Below are 17,583 nucleotides of genomic sequence, written 5' to 3'. Positions count from 1 at the left end.
TCCTCGGCCAGATTCAAATGAAGTGGATAGTTCACCCGAAACCCTTATGGAGTTTTGCACACCTTCCATCGTTGTTTTAATCAGTCAGCTTCCTAGGAAAGCCGATTCGTCCATGATTCTACATAGCTCTACGCGATCGATACTCTTGTATTCCGCTTTGAAGTCGTTGAACAGGTTATACGTTGGGACCTGGTATTCACGGCATTTCTGGAGGATTTGTCGTACGGTGAACATCTGGTCCGTTGTCGACCGGCAGTCGATGAAGCCGGTTTGATAACTCCTCACGATCTCATTCGTTTTAGATGACAGACGATGGCAGATGTTCTGGGATAGCTTTTTGTAAGCAGCATTCAATATAGTGATAGCTCTGAAGTTATCACATTCCAAATGGTCGCCTTTCTTGTGAATGGGGCAGATTACCCCTTCATCCACTCTTCCGGTAGCTGTTCGGTTTCCCAGATCCTGACTATCAGCCGATGCAGACAGGTGGCCAACTTTTCTGGGCCCATCTTGATGAGTTCAGCTGCGATACCACCTTTTCCAGCTTCTTTGTTGGTTTAAGGCTGGTGAATGGCGCCCTTAACATTCCTCAGTGTGGGAGTTGGCTCATTTCCGTCCTCTGCTAACGTTGTCGTTCTCTCCGTAGTCGTGGTCTCCCATGTCTACGATCTGCACGGAATTCAGGCGCTCATCGGAGAGCTGCTTCCACTTTCAGATCGTTCTTCTCCTGCAGAAACTTAATTGAGTATTCAACTTATCTTATGTAGGGTCTTGTACCATTTGGACAGGTGTACCTATTTTGGGCACTTGCCGGTATAACTAAGTCAATTTCAAACCGATTGATTTGAATTTTTGTACAGAGTTCTAACTATATACAAAATTTCAAATCAATCGGTTTAACGATTTAACGATCACTTCTGACTATACATGTCAATGGTTGCTCCTCTGTGATTGATCTGAACTGGTACCAATTGCACTGAGATCCAACTGAATAAGGGGCTGGGACATTCCACTTATTCTCAAAGTGCAATTTTAGCAGCTCATGCATATTTGATCAATAACGGCGTCGGCCAAGTCCTTATAGTCAGCTGGGAAGGGAAAGGAATGTTAGAGTGTACTGGTTGTTGCTACTAGAGACCGAGAGCACTCTGCGTCCCCACAACCCGCACGGACTGGGGTATTTGTTAGACGGAAAGGATGGCAGATCTAGGAGTCACCGTTGGGTCGGTGATGCGATCCATGGGGTTATTTATAGTGTTCGTAATAGATTGTATGGTGAATAAGGTGAATAAGGTCAAGCGGCACAGCACGCTTTGGTTGCATAACTTATAGGCGTTATATATACGCTGTGCTGTGAGTGGAAGTCGGAAGGGAGGGAAACGACTTTTTTCAATTCGTTTCTGGTTCTAGCGATGGCTTTGAACATATGAATATACATGTGTTGTATATGTAGAGAAGAGAGAGCGAGAGAAAGTGGATAGAAAGATACAAAGTAGGATGAAAAGGACGGGCCAGGGATTGAACCCATAACCTTCTGCATACGAATCAGAAGCGGTAGCCACTAGACCACCAAGCCCGTTCACTATACAAAATTTCAAATCAATCGGTTTAAAATTGACTAAGTTATAGAGGCAAGTGCCCAAAATAGGTACACCTGCCCAAATGATACAAGACCCTATAGCGAATGAAGATACTGTTACCTCTGTTTTGTCTCAAGATACAGATCTTTGGGATAGTTTGGATGACTTAGAACACCTCAATCGGCGAAACATTCGTAGATCTTCCAGTAGTAATTTAAACTTTTTACGCTTTTCATTTGCAGTTTTTACGCATCGGAAATCGCCATCGGGCTGTTCTACCTGCACACCCGGGGCATCGTGTACCGCGATCTGAAGCTGGATAACGTTCTGCTGGACCAGGATGGACATATCAAGATCGCCGACTTTGGGATGTGCAAGGAGGGCATCGCCGGCGACAAAACGACCAAAACGTTCTGCGGCACACCGGACTACATCGCTCCGGAGGTGAGTTCGTTCTCTTTATCTGAAGCGAGAAGTCAGCGTTGACGTTCCGTTCTGTTTCTGCAGATTATTTTGTATCAACCGTACGGGAAGTCGGTCGACTGGTGGGCCTACGGGGTGCTGCTGTACGAGATGTTGGTCGGTCAGCCACCGTTCGACGGAGAAGATGAGGAGGAACTGTTTGCGGCCATCACCGACCATAACGTGTCGTATCCGAAGAGTTTGAGCAAGGAAGCCAAGGATGTCTGCAAGGGGGTGAGTGAATTGGGAAAGAGGTTTACCGATGAAGAGGGAGCTCACAGATTTGTTTGATTTTTCGCAGCTGTTGACCAAAAATCCACAGAAGCGTTTAGGTTGTGGAGCTCGTGGCGAAGAAGACGTCCGAGCACATGCGTTCTTCCGCCGGATCGATTGGGAGAAGATCGAGAACCGCGAGGTGCAGCCGCCGTTCAAACCTAAGATTGTAAGTTATCTTGAGGCGATCAGAGTTGATGATCAGCATGACTCAATTTTGGTTCTTGTTTTAGAAACATCGCAAGGACGTTTCGAACTTCGACCGTCAGTTCACCTCGGAGAAGACTGATCTGACTCCGACGGACAAGCTCTTCATGATGAACCTGGATCAGACCGAGTTCAACGGGTTCTCCTATCTCAATCCGGAGTTTGTGCAACACATCTAAGGAATTGAGTCTCGATTTTGTGTAAGGCAACAGTCCGTTTAGCGTAGTTTCGAAAGGCGAAAATCCTGCTCAACAAGATCGACCAAAAAAAGTTTGATCCCGTAATAGCTAGAAGCCAGCAGGTGTGAATCCAAAGATGTGCGAGAAAAAAACCCCAATTAGATGTCGTAGGTGAATCGTATTAGGAATCTTCTCTCTAGCGTGATGTTACCCAAAATAATAAAAACCACTTTTGCTATGGCGCTTGAGCCAGTTTTCCAGCTAGTGTGTTTCAAAACAAGTCTATACATTTCGGTCTTCCTCTCGCTGAATAACTACTAAAAGATAATGTGAAACCATTCAAAACGAACAAATATCGACACCAAAATGCTCAGCATCACTGGCAACACTGGCAAAAGCTTTGCTTGTGCAATGGAAAACAAAAGATGTTCCGTACGATTTTCCATCTACTCGGAAGCTTGAACGCTAGCTAGTCCCCCCTCGGCAATATTGTTGTTGTGAGAGAAATGAGTACGGAAAGTAAGATAAATCCAGGCCAAATAATCTCGTAGTTCTGTTACTTCTACTATTTAACGTGGCACCTTGTTATTTACTATACACCACACACCCGTTTTATATTTAAAGAGTAAAATGTGGAAACTTTTTGAACTATTATTCCATATACAAAAACAAAAAGAGTAAAAGATTGAATCTATTTAATAGCGAAGAAAAAAAGAAAACAAAAAATCCATTGATGTTGAAGTACGATGATAAGCAAAACTACACACATACTCACCAAGACGACGCACGCGCGTAGCAGTGCGTGGATCTACACAGATTTGAATCATTATTCACCAACGTTGCATGTTTGGCACCACTTGCAAATAATGACAGTTCGATGTAGAAAACATGCGCGGTCGCGAAACAATCCCCCGTTCCTTCCCCGGTAGCTATTTTCTCGCGTCGTGTCGGTGTGTTCTTGCAAATCTTCTTCCTACGCGCCTTCGATGGCCAAACACGATTAGCAACTCGCTGTAATGATTTGACCTTTATTTCCACGCCACGTGGTTGCGTGGCAACGCATAGCCTACTACTGTCACTAGAGGCGTTGATTGGTTAAGGCTTGGATGCAGTGACGAGCGTTGCGGCATCCCTTGTCTACTTTGCGATAATCATGAATTAGGGCTGAAATCACAGTATCATAACTCGGAAATATTTGACCATTGCCAGAAGTTGACTTCTGACGAAATGTCATGGAGTAATGGAGATAATTTTAGCAAAATTCTAAGCTTAAGCCCTGATGAAGTTTGACTTCATTTATAAGAAAATTTACAATGAAATTTCTTGAAATCTTCGGCGAAAGTTTATTCTATTGTCTCCTGACAATATGTTTAAAACTATTTGAACTCTCTCAAGATTTACTGGGAGATTGATTGTTTGTTTCAACATTTTTTTCTGCAATTTATAAATGAAATTTGAAACCATAACATGTTTAAGGTTTTTGCTAGAGTTCTTCCAAATAATCCCAAGTAACAATTTTAAGTCAAATAGTCTAGAAGGGGTTCTTAAAACCATCATTAAATCAAAATAAAAGGTATTAGGTTTTATGACGGTTCAGAAAACCTTTACAAGACTAATTTGCAATTTACATGTTAAATGGGATGTTTCAAACGGTTCTGAGACTTGACATAACATTTTTTTTCCAAAATCCGTTACTAAATCCTGAAGTTTAGCTAAGAATTCCACCAATAGTTCTTGAAAATATCTTCGAAAATTTCCGGCAGAAACAAACAAGAATATTCCAAAACTATTATAAAACCATTTTAAAAATTTCTGGAGGATTACCTCAAAAGTTCAGGAAAATCTCTGGAAGGATCCCTGAAGAAATTCTTGACGTATTGCCCAAAGTTTGCCTGTAGAACTTTATGGAGAATTGCCTAAGTTAATTCTTGAAGAAATTTTGAGAGAATTTATTGAAGGATATTTTAGAAAAAAATCTTAACTCACTGGTCGATTGGCTGAATGTATTTTTACCGAAATCGCCTGAGAAAAATTACTCCTGAGAGAAATTATTAGGGGAATCCTGGGAAGAATTGAAAAAGGGTCTCCCTTAGTGAATTTACAAAACATTTCTAGAAAGATGTTTTAAGGATGCCTAGAGAAATCCTTGAAAAAAATATGATGGAATTTCTGATGGTTTAATCTAATGGTTTTCAAAACGAATATTATAAGTCATAAGAAATAAACACCCCCTGAAGATGACACAAGCCTAGGGTAGGATTAGGCGAACCAGCGACCAGGCTGAAAGCCTCTCAAATACAGACACAAAAAAAAAGCCTAGGGTCGGAACGTCGGGCAAACAGGAAAAATATCGTTTAATTAAATAAAAACTGCGTAACCGAAAATCATGAGATTTCTAGGAAATTTTTTTGAGAATCTTTAGAAAATTTCTCGGAGAACCCCTGGATGCATTGTGGAAGGAATCCCTGACAATCTGCCCAGGTGGAATTTCTGGAGGAATTCCAAATGGGATTTTCTAATATATCTCTGAAGGAATTCTCGAATTAATCCCTGAACGGATTTTCAAATGATATCCTGAAGCAATCCTCAGAGGTATTTTTGAGGAAATTCTAGGAGAAATTTCTAAAGGAATCGCCGGATAAATTCCTGAATAGCAGTTTCTGAGTTCCTGAAAGAATCATGCGAAAAAATCCTCAAGGAATCCTGAGATGAATTCCTGAAGGAAACTGAGAAGAAATTCCTGTAGAAATTTCAGAAGAAACACCTAAACGAATCCCGCGAGGAATTCCTGAAGGAATCTTGGGAGCAATTTTTGTAGGAATCCAGGAGGAATTCTCGAAATAGTTCTGGGAGAAATTTCAAAAGCGTCTTCTCCTAGTGAAGTTTTTAGAGATTTTCATAAAAAAATCTCAAGAATGCCTGAAGGAGCCCTTGTGGGAATTCTTAAAGAAATTCCCAGATAAATTCCTGGACATAACTCTTAAGAAATAGTTGGAGGAATTCCTGAAGAAATCCCTGGAAAATTTATGGAGAAATCCTTGCAGAAATTCTAAAAGAAATCAGTAAAAAATAATCTAGGAAGGAAATTCTGAATACATTTTGTATGGAATCCCAGAAGATATTCTTGAAGTAATAAATTAATTCCTCAAGAAATTCTCCAGGTGAGATTTCCAAAAATATCCTCAATGAAATTCCTGAAGCATTGAAGGAAGAAACCATGAAAGAAATTCATGAAATAATTCCTGAAGAAATCTTGGAAGGAAGTCTGGAAAAAATCGCGGAAATAATCCCAGGAGGAATCCAGAAACAATCCTTGGAGGAAATATAAGGTAATTCTAGGAGAAAATTCCTGAAAATATCCAGAAAGGAGTTCATGAAGGAATCCTGGGATGAATTCCTGATGGAATCTCGGGAGGATTTCCTGAACGAATCCCGCGAGGAGTTCCTGTAAAAATCTCCGAAAAAATTCTTGAACGAATTCCTGGAAAAAATTGTGAAGGAATCCCGGAAAAAAAATCTTGAAAAATCCCGGAAACAATTCCTGAAGCAATCCCGAGAAGAATTTTTGAAGGAATTCCAGGAGAAATTTCAGTAGGAATTCCCCAGGGAATCCTACGATAAAGTTCTGAAAGAATCTTTGGAGAAACTTCTGAAGAATTCCCGGAAGAAATTTCCTAAAAAATCCCGGGCATTCCAAAAAGAATTCCAGGGAAAATACCTGATGTAATTCCGGGAGCAATTTAAGAAAAAATGCCTCTGGAAATCCCAGGATAAATTTCTGAAAAAAATCCTGGAAGGAATTGCAGAAGGAATCCATCCAGGAATTCTCGGAGAAATCACCAATGAAAATCTTAACGGAATCTCGAGAGAAGTTCCTGATCGAATCTGGCGATGAATTCCTGATAGAATCCTGGTAGGATTTTTTTTAAATCTGGTAGAAATTCCTGAACGAATCCCGGCAGGAATTCCGAAAGATATCCCGGAAGTCCCCTGATTGAATCTCAGGAAAAATTTTGAAGAATTTGGAATTTCTGAAGGAGCCCCGAGAGAAATTACTGAATGATTCTTGGATGAAATTCCAGAACGAATTCCGGGAGAAATCCCTTAAGGAATTCTGGGAGGTATCATAGGCGAAATTTCAAAAATAATTTCAGGAGCTGTACTTCTCCTGAAGGATTTCCAAGAGAAATTTTCTTAGAGAGTCCAAGAATAAATTTCTGCAAACATTTTTGTAAGAAAAAAGCAATCCCGGGAGGAATTCCCGATTCAATTGCAGAACCCCTCTGAAGAGTTTTTTTTTGAAGAAATCTCGGAAGAAATGTCTAAAGAAATCCTGGAAAAGTTCCCTAATAAATTTCGAATAAAATTCCTGAAGGAATTCTGGAAGAAATTCCTATAGGAATCCTGGGGAAATCATAAACGAAATTCCTAAAAAAAAAATTCCAGGATAAATTCCGGAAGAATCTCAGAGAATTCCGGGAGCAAATTTCTGGAGGAATTCATCAGGAAATCCCAGGATAAATTTCTGAAAAAAAATCCTAGGGAAATTTCTGAAGGATTCCCGGGAGAAATTCCCAAAAAAATCTCGGAAGGAGTGCCTGGAGGAATCTTGGTATGTATCATAGGTGAAATTCCAATAAGAATTAAAGTAGAAATTTAAGAAGGAATCCCAGGAATTTCCTGAATGAATCTTAAGACGAATACCTGGTGGAATCTTTGGAGGAATTTCTGAAGGAATTTTGAGAGAAACTCCTGAATGAATTTTGGGAGGAGTTCCGCTGGTAATTCCTGAAGAAATCTCAGAAAAAATTCTAGAATAATTTCCAGGGCGGTATTCCTGAACGAATTCCGCGAGAAAATTCTGAAGAAATTTCAAGAGGCATTCCGAAAGAAACCATAGGCGAAATTCTGAAAAGGAATCTCAAGCAATTTCAGAAGAAATTTCTGAAAGAATTCCTAAATTTTCACTAACACAACTTTTGACTTAATCCCTGGCAAATACCAGGGAAACAAGGAAGCAATTTCTAATTGCATATCTGCAGATATTTCAGGGTGAATTACTGAAGGACCTGGACGAATTCCTAATACAATCTTCAGTAGAATTTCTGAAAGAAATTCCTTCAGAAATCTTTATTGGGGAAACTTGGTAGACGAATCTCTGTTGTGGTTATGAATAACTAGTGAAACGTCATGAAATATTCCCAAATTTATGAAGGGACCCCAGGATTTTTTTTTTTTTGAAAATACTCGAGGATTTCCTGAAGAAATCCTGGGAGAAATTCTTAAAAAAATCTCGGAAGGTATTGCTGAAGAAATTCCGGGAGGACGGTATTCTCAAAGAAGTTCCGCTAAGAATTCGTGAAGAAATCCCGGTGATAATTTCTGAAGGAATCCTTGGGGGGATTCTTCTCTCTCGTTTGTCGGGTGAAGATAACTGCGTCCAGATTTTAGAACTATTGTGATATACCTTTTTGCTGTGAGGTAAATGTAGAATTTCTAAAGCAATCCTTGGGGATAGTTCTTAAAAAAGCTTCTGAGAAAATATTGAATGAGTTCTATATTTCTGATTTCTAATGTATCTATGGATCATTTTCTAAAAAAAAATCCATGGAGTATTTTTGAGAAAGTTCATGGAAGGTTTTCTGAATCCAAAGAAATTTGTAGCTGAATTTCTGGAACAATTCATGCAAGAATTTTTGAAAGAAATTCTTGTGGCATTTTCTTAATGAATCCGTGCAACATTTTAGGAAGCTATACGCGTAAGACTTTCTTAAGGAGCTCTTGGCGAAATTTCTGGATAACATTGTAAAGTCTGTAAGAATCTCTATCAAGAAGATTTTTATTATTTTTTTTTAACTAAAACTACGACGAGTTTCCAAAGGAGTGCCTGAAAGAATTTCTTCAAGAATCCCTGGGAGATTTTTTCGGGAACTCGTGAAAGATTTTTAATATGAGTTCTAGGTTGGAACTCATAAAGTTACCATGGAAGAATTATCGAAAAATCTGTGGAAGTTTTTTCTGGAGATATTTCTGAAGAAATTATTTGTCGAATTTATTATAAAAGCCATGGAAGATTTTCTGAAAGAATCCCTCGAAAAATCTGCGAAGGAACCCCTAGGGCAGTTTCTGGAGGTATTTCTAAAGAAATCCCTGAAAGATGTTGTGACAGAAATTTTTAGACTTCTGGAGGAATTCCTAGTGGAATTTCTGGAGAAATTGGAAGTTGCTGTGGAATTTCTGGTGAAATCCCCAAAAAATCTCCAAAGTTACTCCAGTACAAATTTCTAAAGGTACTTTTGAAACATTTTCTGAAAAAAAAAACTCTGGAATAGTTTGTGAAGGCATCACTGAAAGTTTTATTAAAGGAATTTTTGATTTTTTTTTCTGGGGAAATTTCTGCTTAAATTCATGGATATTTTCTTGGAAATCAATGGAAGAATTTCAGAAGTAAATCATGCAAAAAGCTTTGAAAGAATTCTTTGTGGAATTTGTAGAACAGGAGTAACTTCTTAAAAATTCCTGAAGAAAATTTCCGAATGAAGATTTTTTGAAAGATTTTTTTTTATTTTTAGTCCTGGGCACCCACGGTGGTGCAGAGGGCCGAATTGAAAGATTTCCATCCTGGGCGATTGCCAGCCATCGCCTTGACCTGTGGTCAGGTCAAATTGAAAGAATCCGTGAGGAAATTTCTGGGCGAATACTCAAACAAATTTTGGAAAGATTTTTTTTTAATTTTTTAGAAGAATTTCTTTTAAAAAAAATTTGGTAGATTTTCGAAAGGAATCTCCTTTACATTCTGCAAACGAATGCCTAGTAAAATTACTGAAGTAATTCCTGGGCACAATAGAAAGGAAAATTTTTGAAGCAAGAAAGAAAAGAAGTTGAGAATTTCAATGGAATCCCAGAAGAATTTGCTGAAATTAGAGAGAATTTTCTGCGGGGGATCTAGACATGGAGCTTCCGAAGGAATCCTAGTTGGGAATTTCAGATGGGATTTTCAAATAAACCCCTGAAGAAATTTCCAAAGAAATCTCTGCAGAAATTCCATTACCAAAATCCTGGTAGAAATTCGAGAGGAAATTTTTGGAGGAATTTCTGAAGAAACCCCTTGAGGAATTCTTGAACAAATTGGACAATTTCTGAAGGAATTCTTGGGGAATCCCCGAAGAAATCCCAAAAAGAATTTCTGAGGGAATCCTTAAAGAAACTTTGAAGGATATGGAAAAATTTGAAAAAAATACATGGTGAAGGAGTTCTGGAAAAAAACCTCAAAGTAATCCTGGCAGAAATTTTTGAAGAAATCTCGTGAGGAATTCCAAAAGAAATCCCGGGAGAAGTACTTAAGAGAATCCTGGGAGAAATTCTGAAGAAATTCCTGGATGAAATCAAAGGGGCCATTTCAAAAAGTCCTTCTCATAGAATTCCAGACAAAACTTTTGGATAAATTTCTGAACCCATCTGTGAAGGAGCGACAGGAGGAAAATCATTGGGAAATTTTTGGGAGAGTTCTTGGAGAAATTTGAAAAGGTATCATTGAAAAAAATAATAATTCCAGGAGAAATCGTTGGAATACCAGAAGATATTCGTGAACTCATACAGAAATTTTCAAAGGAACTCCCCAGGTGGGATTTCCAAATAAATCTCTGAAGTAATTCTTGAATACACCCCTGAAGGAATTACTGAAGCAATCTTGCGAGGGATTCGGTAAGGATTCCAAAAAATCCCGGGAAAAAATCCTAATAAATTCCAAAAGGATTTCTGAAGGAATCCCGGGACGAATTATTGTAGAAATCTCGGAGATTTTCCTGAAAGACGCTTTCAAGGAGTATAGGGAGAAACTCTTGAGAGAATCTCGGAAGGAATTCCTGAACAAATTCCGCGAGGAACTCCTGAAAAAACTTGCGAGAAATTTCTGAAAAAATCCCGGGAGGAATTCTTGAAGGAATCTCAAAATATTTTTTGTAGGAATCCCTGGAGAAATTTTTGAAGAAATCCTGGGAGGAATGATACGCGAAATTCCAAAAAGAATTCATGGATAGATTTTTTAATAAATTTCTGAAAAAATCCCAGAAGAACTGCCTGAGGCAATCATGACATGAAATTCCAATATGGATTCCAGAAGAAATACAAGAAGGAATATCAGGAAGAATTCCTGGAGAGATTCCAGGGACAATTTCAGGGGAAATTTCCTAATATCTGGAAATCTTTTTGAATTAAAAAAAAACCCGGGAGGAGTTTCTGAAGGGTTCCCGGGAAAAAATGTGAAATAATCCTGGAAGAAATTCTTGAAGGAATCTCAGGAGAAACTCCTGAGGTAGTTTTGGATGGAATTCTTGAACGAATCCAGCGAGGATTTCCTAAAAAAAAATACCGAGAGGAATTCCTGAAGGAATCCCGGAAGAAAATCCTGAAGAAATCCATAAAGAAAATCTTCAAGGAATCGTGGGAGGTACTCCTGAGGGAATCCCGGGAGGAGTTTCCGAAGGAATCTTGGGAGAGATTTTCGAAGAAGTTCCGGGAGGAATTCATGAAAGAACCCTTGAAAAAATTCTTGAAGGAATCCAGTGACGCTTCATAGGCAAAATTCCAAAGGGAACTCAAGGAGAAATTCCGGAAGAAATCCCAGGATAAATTTCTGAAAAAATCTCGGAAGATGTGCCTGAAAGAATCCTGGTATGAATCATATCGTTAATTCAGAAAAAAAATCCAGGAAGGAATCCCAGGTATCTCGGAAGATTTTTTCGATTAATTTCAGGATGAATTTTCTCAGGAAATCCCAGTTTAAAATTCTGCAAAGAAAACGAAAAAAATCCCAAGTGGAGTTTCAGGAAAAATTTCCTTTCCCAAAGAATCTTGGGAAGAACTCCTGAGAATTCGAGAATTCCTGAAAGAACCTCGGAAGAAATTCCTAAAAGAATCTCGGAACAAATTTCGAGGTATCCCTGGAGAAATACTTGAAGGAATCCCAAGAGGAATTCGTGGCGGAATTCCAGGACAAATACCAGAAGTAATCCTTGGATAAATTCCTTAAGGATTCTCGTGAGCATTACTTGAAAGAATTTAAGGAGAAATTTCAGAAAGTATCCTAAAGGAATCCCGAGAGAAACTTCTGAGGAAATCACGGGAAGACTTTTCAGGATAATCCTGAACGAATCCTTAGAGGAATCCTCGGAAGAATTCCTGAAAGAACCCTGGGATAAATTTCTGAAGCAATTCTGGGAGAATTTCTTAAGGAATCCCAGGAATAGCTCCTGAGAGAATCTTGGGAGAAAATTCTGAACGAATCCCGGAAGAAATTCTTGAAAAAAAAAACCTGTGGGGAATTCCTTAAGGAACTCCTGGAGAACTTCTTGATGGAACCTCGGGAGAAATTTCCAAGGAATCCCAGGATAAACTCCTGAAGGAATCCCTTGAGAGATTCCTGTAGCAATCCTGAGAGGAACCATGGGCGATATTCCAAAAAGAGATCCAGGAGAAATTCCGGAAGGAATCCCGGGAAGAATTTTAGAAAGAATCCCGGGAGAAATTCCAGAAGGAATCCCGAGAGGAGTTCCTGAAAGAATCCCGGGAGAAATTCCTGAAGAAATCCTGGCAGAAGTTCCTGAAGGAATCTCAGGAGAAACTTCTAAAGTAATCCCAGGAAAAATATCTGAAAGAGTCCTGCGAGGCATTCCTAAAGGAATCCTGGAAGAAACTGCTGAGGGAATCTAGGAATTTGTGAACGAATCTCGTGAGGAAATTCTCGGGAGAAATTCTTAAAGGAATCTCGGAAAAAGCTTCTGAGGGAGTTTTGGGTGGAATTCCTTAACGAATCCCGCGAGGAATTTCTTAAGGAATCCCGGGAGGAATTCGTAAAGGAATCCCGGGAGAAATTCTTGTAGGAATCTTGAGAGAAATTCTTGAAGGAATCTCCGGAGAAACTGCTGAGTGAATCACGGGTGAATTTTCTGAAGGAATCTTACAAGGAATTCCTGAAAGAATCTTGCGAGGAATTCCTGAATTCATCCCAGAGGTGTTGATGAAGGGATTTCGGGAGAAATCTTAAACTAATTCCGGGAGGAGTCCCAGCATAAATTGCTGAGAGAATTCTGTAAGACAACTGATGGAAACCCTGGAAAGTTTTCAAAGGAATCCGGGGAGTGAGACCTTATTGCATGTATGCAGGAATTGCTGGACGAATAACTGATGAAGTCCAGACCTAAAATCCCTGCAGGAAATGTTGAAGGAAATCGTGTACAAATTCCTGATAAAATTATGTCTGGTAGAACATCAGAAGGAATTTCTGAATGAAATGCCTGCAGATATCAGATGAATTTATGGACGAATTTTAAGGAAAAAATCATGATGAAGTCCCTGAAGGACTAACTGAATAAATCTTTGGAGAAATTCCTTACGAAAAATCTGGAATTAAAAAAAAACACTGAGACAATTACTGGACAAATTCCTAGAGGAATAATTGTATGAAATTTTGAAGAAACTCCTACAGTACATTCTTGAAACATTTCTTTAAAAAACCTGAAACGATCACTATCGGAAACCTTAAAGCCATTCCTTGAGAAATTTCTGAAAAAAAAATCCTAAAATTTAAAAAGAAATCCCAGCTGGTTTAGTTCTTACCACGAAACGTTGAATTGAATTAATTAAATAATAATGAAAATTTATGAATTTTGAACTACCGTACGCTGAAGTTTTGGGTTTATTTTGACCTTTTCTCAATGCATTAGGTAAATTATTTTTTGGGATCTTTGAAATGTGTTTGCACTTTCGTATGTTCAGCAAACGCATAAACAATCGATCTACACAATTGCAACGCATTTTAAACAGTAAACCTTTTTGTACATATCATCTGAGATAATTTTCAGTACTCATGCGCAAATTGTCGCTAACGCGTCGCACCGCACCGCTCATCAATGCATCCGCGCCTTACAATACTCGATCGGTCTCGTTTTACGCGTTCTACCAACAAGTGCTTCTCATCCGCCTACTATGTATGGATTTTGTGTTGAATCTCGCGCAGTCCATTTGACAGGAGTGAACACACTGAACAAAAACAGTATCCAAGTAAACGTGTTTATCGGTTTATGAATAGAATTATAAACTTCCATTCTTTAGTAGCAATAATTAACAATATATTTATGCGATGTGTCATCTCGACTGTGCATGACATGTAGACCGGAAGACGATATATTAGAATACACAAAAAAAGAATATAATACATTCAAAAAATGAAACAACAAAATGGAGCTTTAATCTTGCACTTTATATTATATATGAATGAAGAGTAAAAAAAAAAACAAGAAAGTATATTATCCTTTTGACTTTAATCATACAATTAGAAACGTAAATTTAACATCTTAAATCATTATTGTGATAATAGTGAAATTCAATCATTTCAAACATCCGTGCATAATGACTTTTCTCTGTATTGAACAGAAATCGTGAAGTTTAATAGCTAGTAATGAGTATCTACCGGCGCGGTTAGCCCACACTCGGAAGTTACCAAACTACACATACACATGCAAGGAGAATAGAGGGTTAAATCTCTCACCAACACTAACACAGACACCTTTAGGGCGAAGTCATTGGAATATTTGGATAAGAAGAGCACACACACACATACATTCACCCTCTACCATATATACGAGGTTAATGATTGAAATAACTAATTCACACTTCTCCAAACATTAACCGAAAGTGATGACAACAAAGAGTAAATTGTAATCTAGCAACTCTATATATCGAAGCAAAAAGCTGACAGAAACATTTGTGTCACATCAAACAGAGCAGTGAAGCAAAAATTACCCAAGAGAAGGAAAAGTATTTAGAAAACCTCTCTTAGAATAATGTATATCGTAAACAAAACACGACGACATCAACGCGAAAACAAGCGGAAAAAGTCACACTAGTGAACAAAACAAAACAAAGAACAAAACTGAATGAGGATAACATGGAAAAATCTTACTATAATTTTGACAATCTAAATGTAGTTAATCTATATAAATGAAAAAAAAACAAGAAACACATACATAAGAAAGTAAACCAGAATAGCATAGAACCGAATACACTGAATAAGGGTAGCATATGAGAGATGAAGAAATTTTACTGCAGAATGACATTCCATAGTCCCCGCCAAATGAGACGGTGTAGTAGAAACGATACGGAGAATATCGTAGCAGAACTCTAACTTTCTACAATCTCCAGTGCAGCGCAGCGGTGGACACGTGTGCGCACATGTGCTGCGAGAAATACTGAATTTACCTTTTAGATATTTATTAATCATACAGTTAAATGAAAAAACAGAGGAAAAAATCGTATTATCATAGTCGAATGAGATTATATACTCTAATTTTCCAACTGTTAGTAGTCGGATTAAGTTGATTCGGATTGCAAAGCAAGTTAGATTGACGATTAAAAGAAAAGTAATAGTCACTATGTTTAAATTGTATCTGTTCGACTAGTTTTGTAAATGTTGTTGTTGAATTTGAAACATGTTTTATCTTATATTTCTGCAACGTTCTTGCCACTATTGGAATAAACTTTAAGTACGTATTAAAGAAAAAGTATTAAACGAACGAATACTAAAAGTAAAACACAGCTAAAGCAAAGAGTACCAAACAATCCCCGTCATGGAAGGCGAGGAACGCCCGAAATTGACAAACCGGTCCGTTGCCTTGGCACCCGGGTTTTACAATAAACTGACATAACCTGTACGCCATCAACGAAGCTCCACCTCTGTGCAAATTTAGATGTGAAATAAGTTCTACCATCCTTAGCAGAAGCCGAGATTCTTTTCGTTTCCTATCGCAGTAGGCAGAGACCGACGAGCTACGAGCTTAAAACCCGCTACTAATAGACATAAACAAACTGCCGGTTGCCAGGCAACGGACCGCGGTTTGCTCGCGACGGCCACCAGTGGACGATAATAACGAGCGGTCCTTAATCCGAAGAATCCGAACGGTAAACAAATAATTGAACCTGATAAAAGTGAGACATAAAATAAAACGTTTACAAAACAAATACTTATAAAGCAAGTATAACAAAAATGAGTAACGAGATGTGTAAGGAAATTTCTATTTCACCACTGCCTTAATTTTTAAATCTGTAAAAATTTGTGAGAATCACGAGTTCACACTCAAACACACACATTCACACTAGTAGGCTGCATTATAATACCAGAAAATGACATTTACAATGCGAAACTACATGGATGATTGAACGTAACCATTGAAAACCTATTGCTTAATTGGATGTCAGCAGATTCAGGCAAAGGTACATTTTTAGCTAACTCTTTTTACATTCTCTCTTTCAATTTGATTGAATGAAGTATATCACGAACACTCACACATGAATACGCAAATGAAATTTATATGAAAAGACACTCGAAAACTCAAGCGTTTTACATTTCAGTGTTTCCTTTTTTCACACACCTCTAATTGTTATCAGATTTAATCGATATTGATTGAATTTAAGAAAGAAAAAAAGTAAACAAAGCATTATATTGATCAAGAAACCAAAAAAAAAAGAAAGGAAATACATACATAACAGCATACTCATGACTAATATTAGATGAAAACGAAACAAAAGAAAACAAATCTCACTTGGTATGAAATTGAACAAAATGGCAACAGTCGTTTTAAATGTAGCAGAAGTAAAAAAGAGTTTCCCCCTAACAGAACAAACAACAAATAACTCCCTCACAAGCTTCCCGTGATTTGCAGCAAGCAGTTGCAATTTTAACAGCTCTTTCGTTCATTCTACCACACAGACACACACATACATCAATTTAACACCATCAATATTACCTAGTTGAAAACGAAACAAGCAATCAATGAACGCGAAGTAAATTCCGTATCAATAGGAAACAACAACCCACAGATATTCAAAGGAATGCAAGATATTGAAAACTAATACAAACACACACACACACTTTTCACACCAACATACACAGTACTCACTCACACAAAAACACGCTCGTTTGATTCTATACTATGGAGACGACAATGATCACCCGATGATGATTATTATACATAGAGAAAGTGATCTAGTGAAAAACCGAAAAACAACTCTTAATCTAACCAACAGTCGATGATAATTGTGAGACCGGAAGATACACAAAACAAAACAGAGGGAAAATGAGTGAACAAAAACAGGATTAAAACGTGGCTAGGTCGGAATACAGCAAACAAAACAAGTACTGTTCTTTTATCTGTAGTAAAAAAAATGCATTTCTTATTTATGCCGAAATTTTATAGTCTTCTATCTTTTCTCTTCGATTCTACATTGTTTATTTTCTACCTTCTATATTTAATATTGTATCTATCTGACTCTATCTGTTTTATTTACTTTCCTTTTTAAAGTATTTAAACTTCAATCTTCAATCACAGACAAACAGACGTATCACTTGGAACACAGTGCGATACAAATCATCGTCACAAAAGCATAATCGCCCAATGCTAATTACGCTGTGTTTCGCAAACCCACTGAATAGATGGCAGTACCTAGTGAGTAAACGTCAAACAGGAGCAAAAACGATGCGAGCGCCATGAGCGAGAGATTTGCGAACTACAGAATATTTGAATAGTCCGTTAAAAAATGAAACGATGGGAAGTGAATAGAGTGAGACGTGTGTTTGTCTATGCTTCAATGTTCCTACCTTGCAATTTCAACCTTCAATCACCTATCTGCTCTCTTGTAGAATTGATATCTTTTTATATTAATATCACTCGATTGAACTTTTCAGTAGGTAATACTAATATTCAAGAATCATGGTATAAAATTCAGCTGGCATTCCCGAAAAGCCCACTATAGGGGGGCCTCGGTCAGCACTCACCTGAACTTAGGGTGACTTAGGAGGACATTTGTAAAAAAAGGAGGACACTTAT

General features: G+C 38.0%; 1 protein-coding gene across 10 annotated transcripts in view; it reads left to right on the top strand.

Moving 5' to 3' along the window:
• The window catches only part of LOC115260955 (protein kinase C, brain isozyme-like), a 285,232-nt gene extending 270,780 nt beyond the window's left edge, over positions 1–14,452 (top strand). For all 10 annotated transcript variants that reach the window (XM_062856747.1, XM_062856739.1, XM_062856742.1 and 7 more), the window contains 4 exons: positions 1,823–2,024; positions 2,088–2,276; positions 2,344–2,484; positions 2,549–14,452. In XM_062856747.1, coding sequence (XP_062712731.1) covers positions 1,823–2,024; positions 2,088–2,276; positions 2,344–2,484; positions 2,549–2,701 — 685 coding nt within the window. In that variant the 3' untranslated portion in view covers positions 2,702–14,452. The remainder of the gene's footprint in view (positions 1–1,822; positions 2,025–2,087; positions 2,277–2,343; positions 2,485–2,548) is intronic.
• The last annotated feature ends 3,131 nt before the right edge of the window (positions 14,453–17,583 follow it).

This window comes from Aedes albopictus, chromosome 3, assembly GCF_035046485.1.
Source record: "Aedes albopictus strain Foshan chromosome 3, AalbF5, whole genome shotgun sequence".
NCBI classification, from domain to species: Eukaryota; Metazoa; Arthropoda; class Insecta; order Diptera; family Culicidae; genus Aedes; species Aedes albopictus.
The sequence above is the reverse complement of the archived record's forward strand: the minus strand, read 5'-3'. Positions and strand labels throughout refer to the sequence as shown.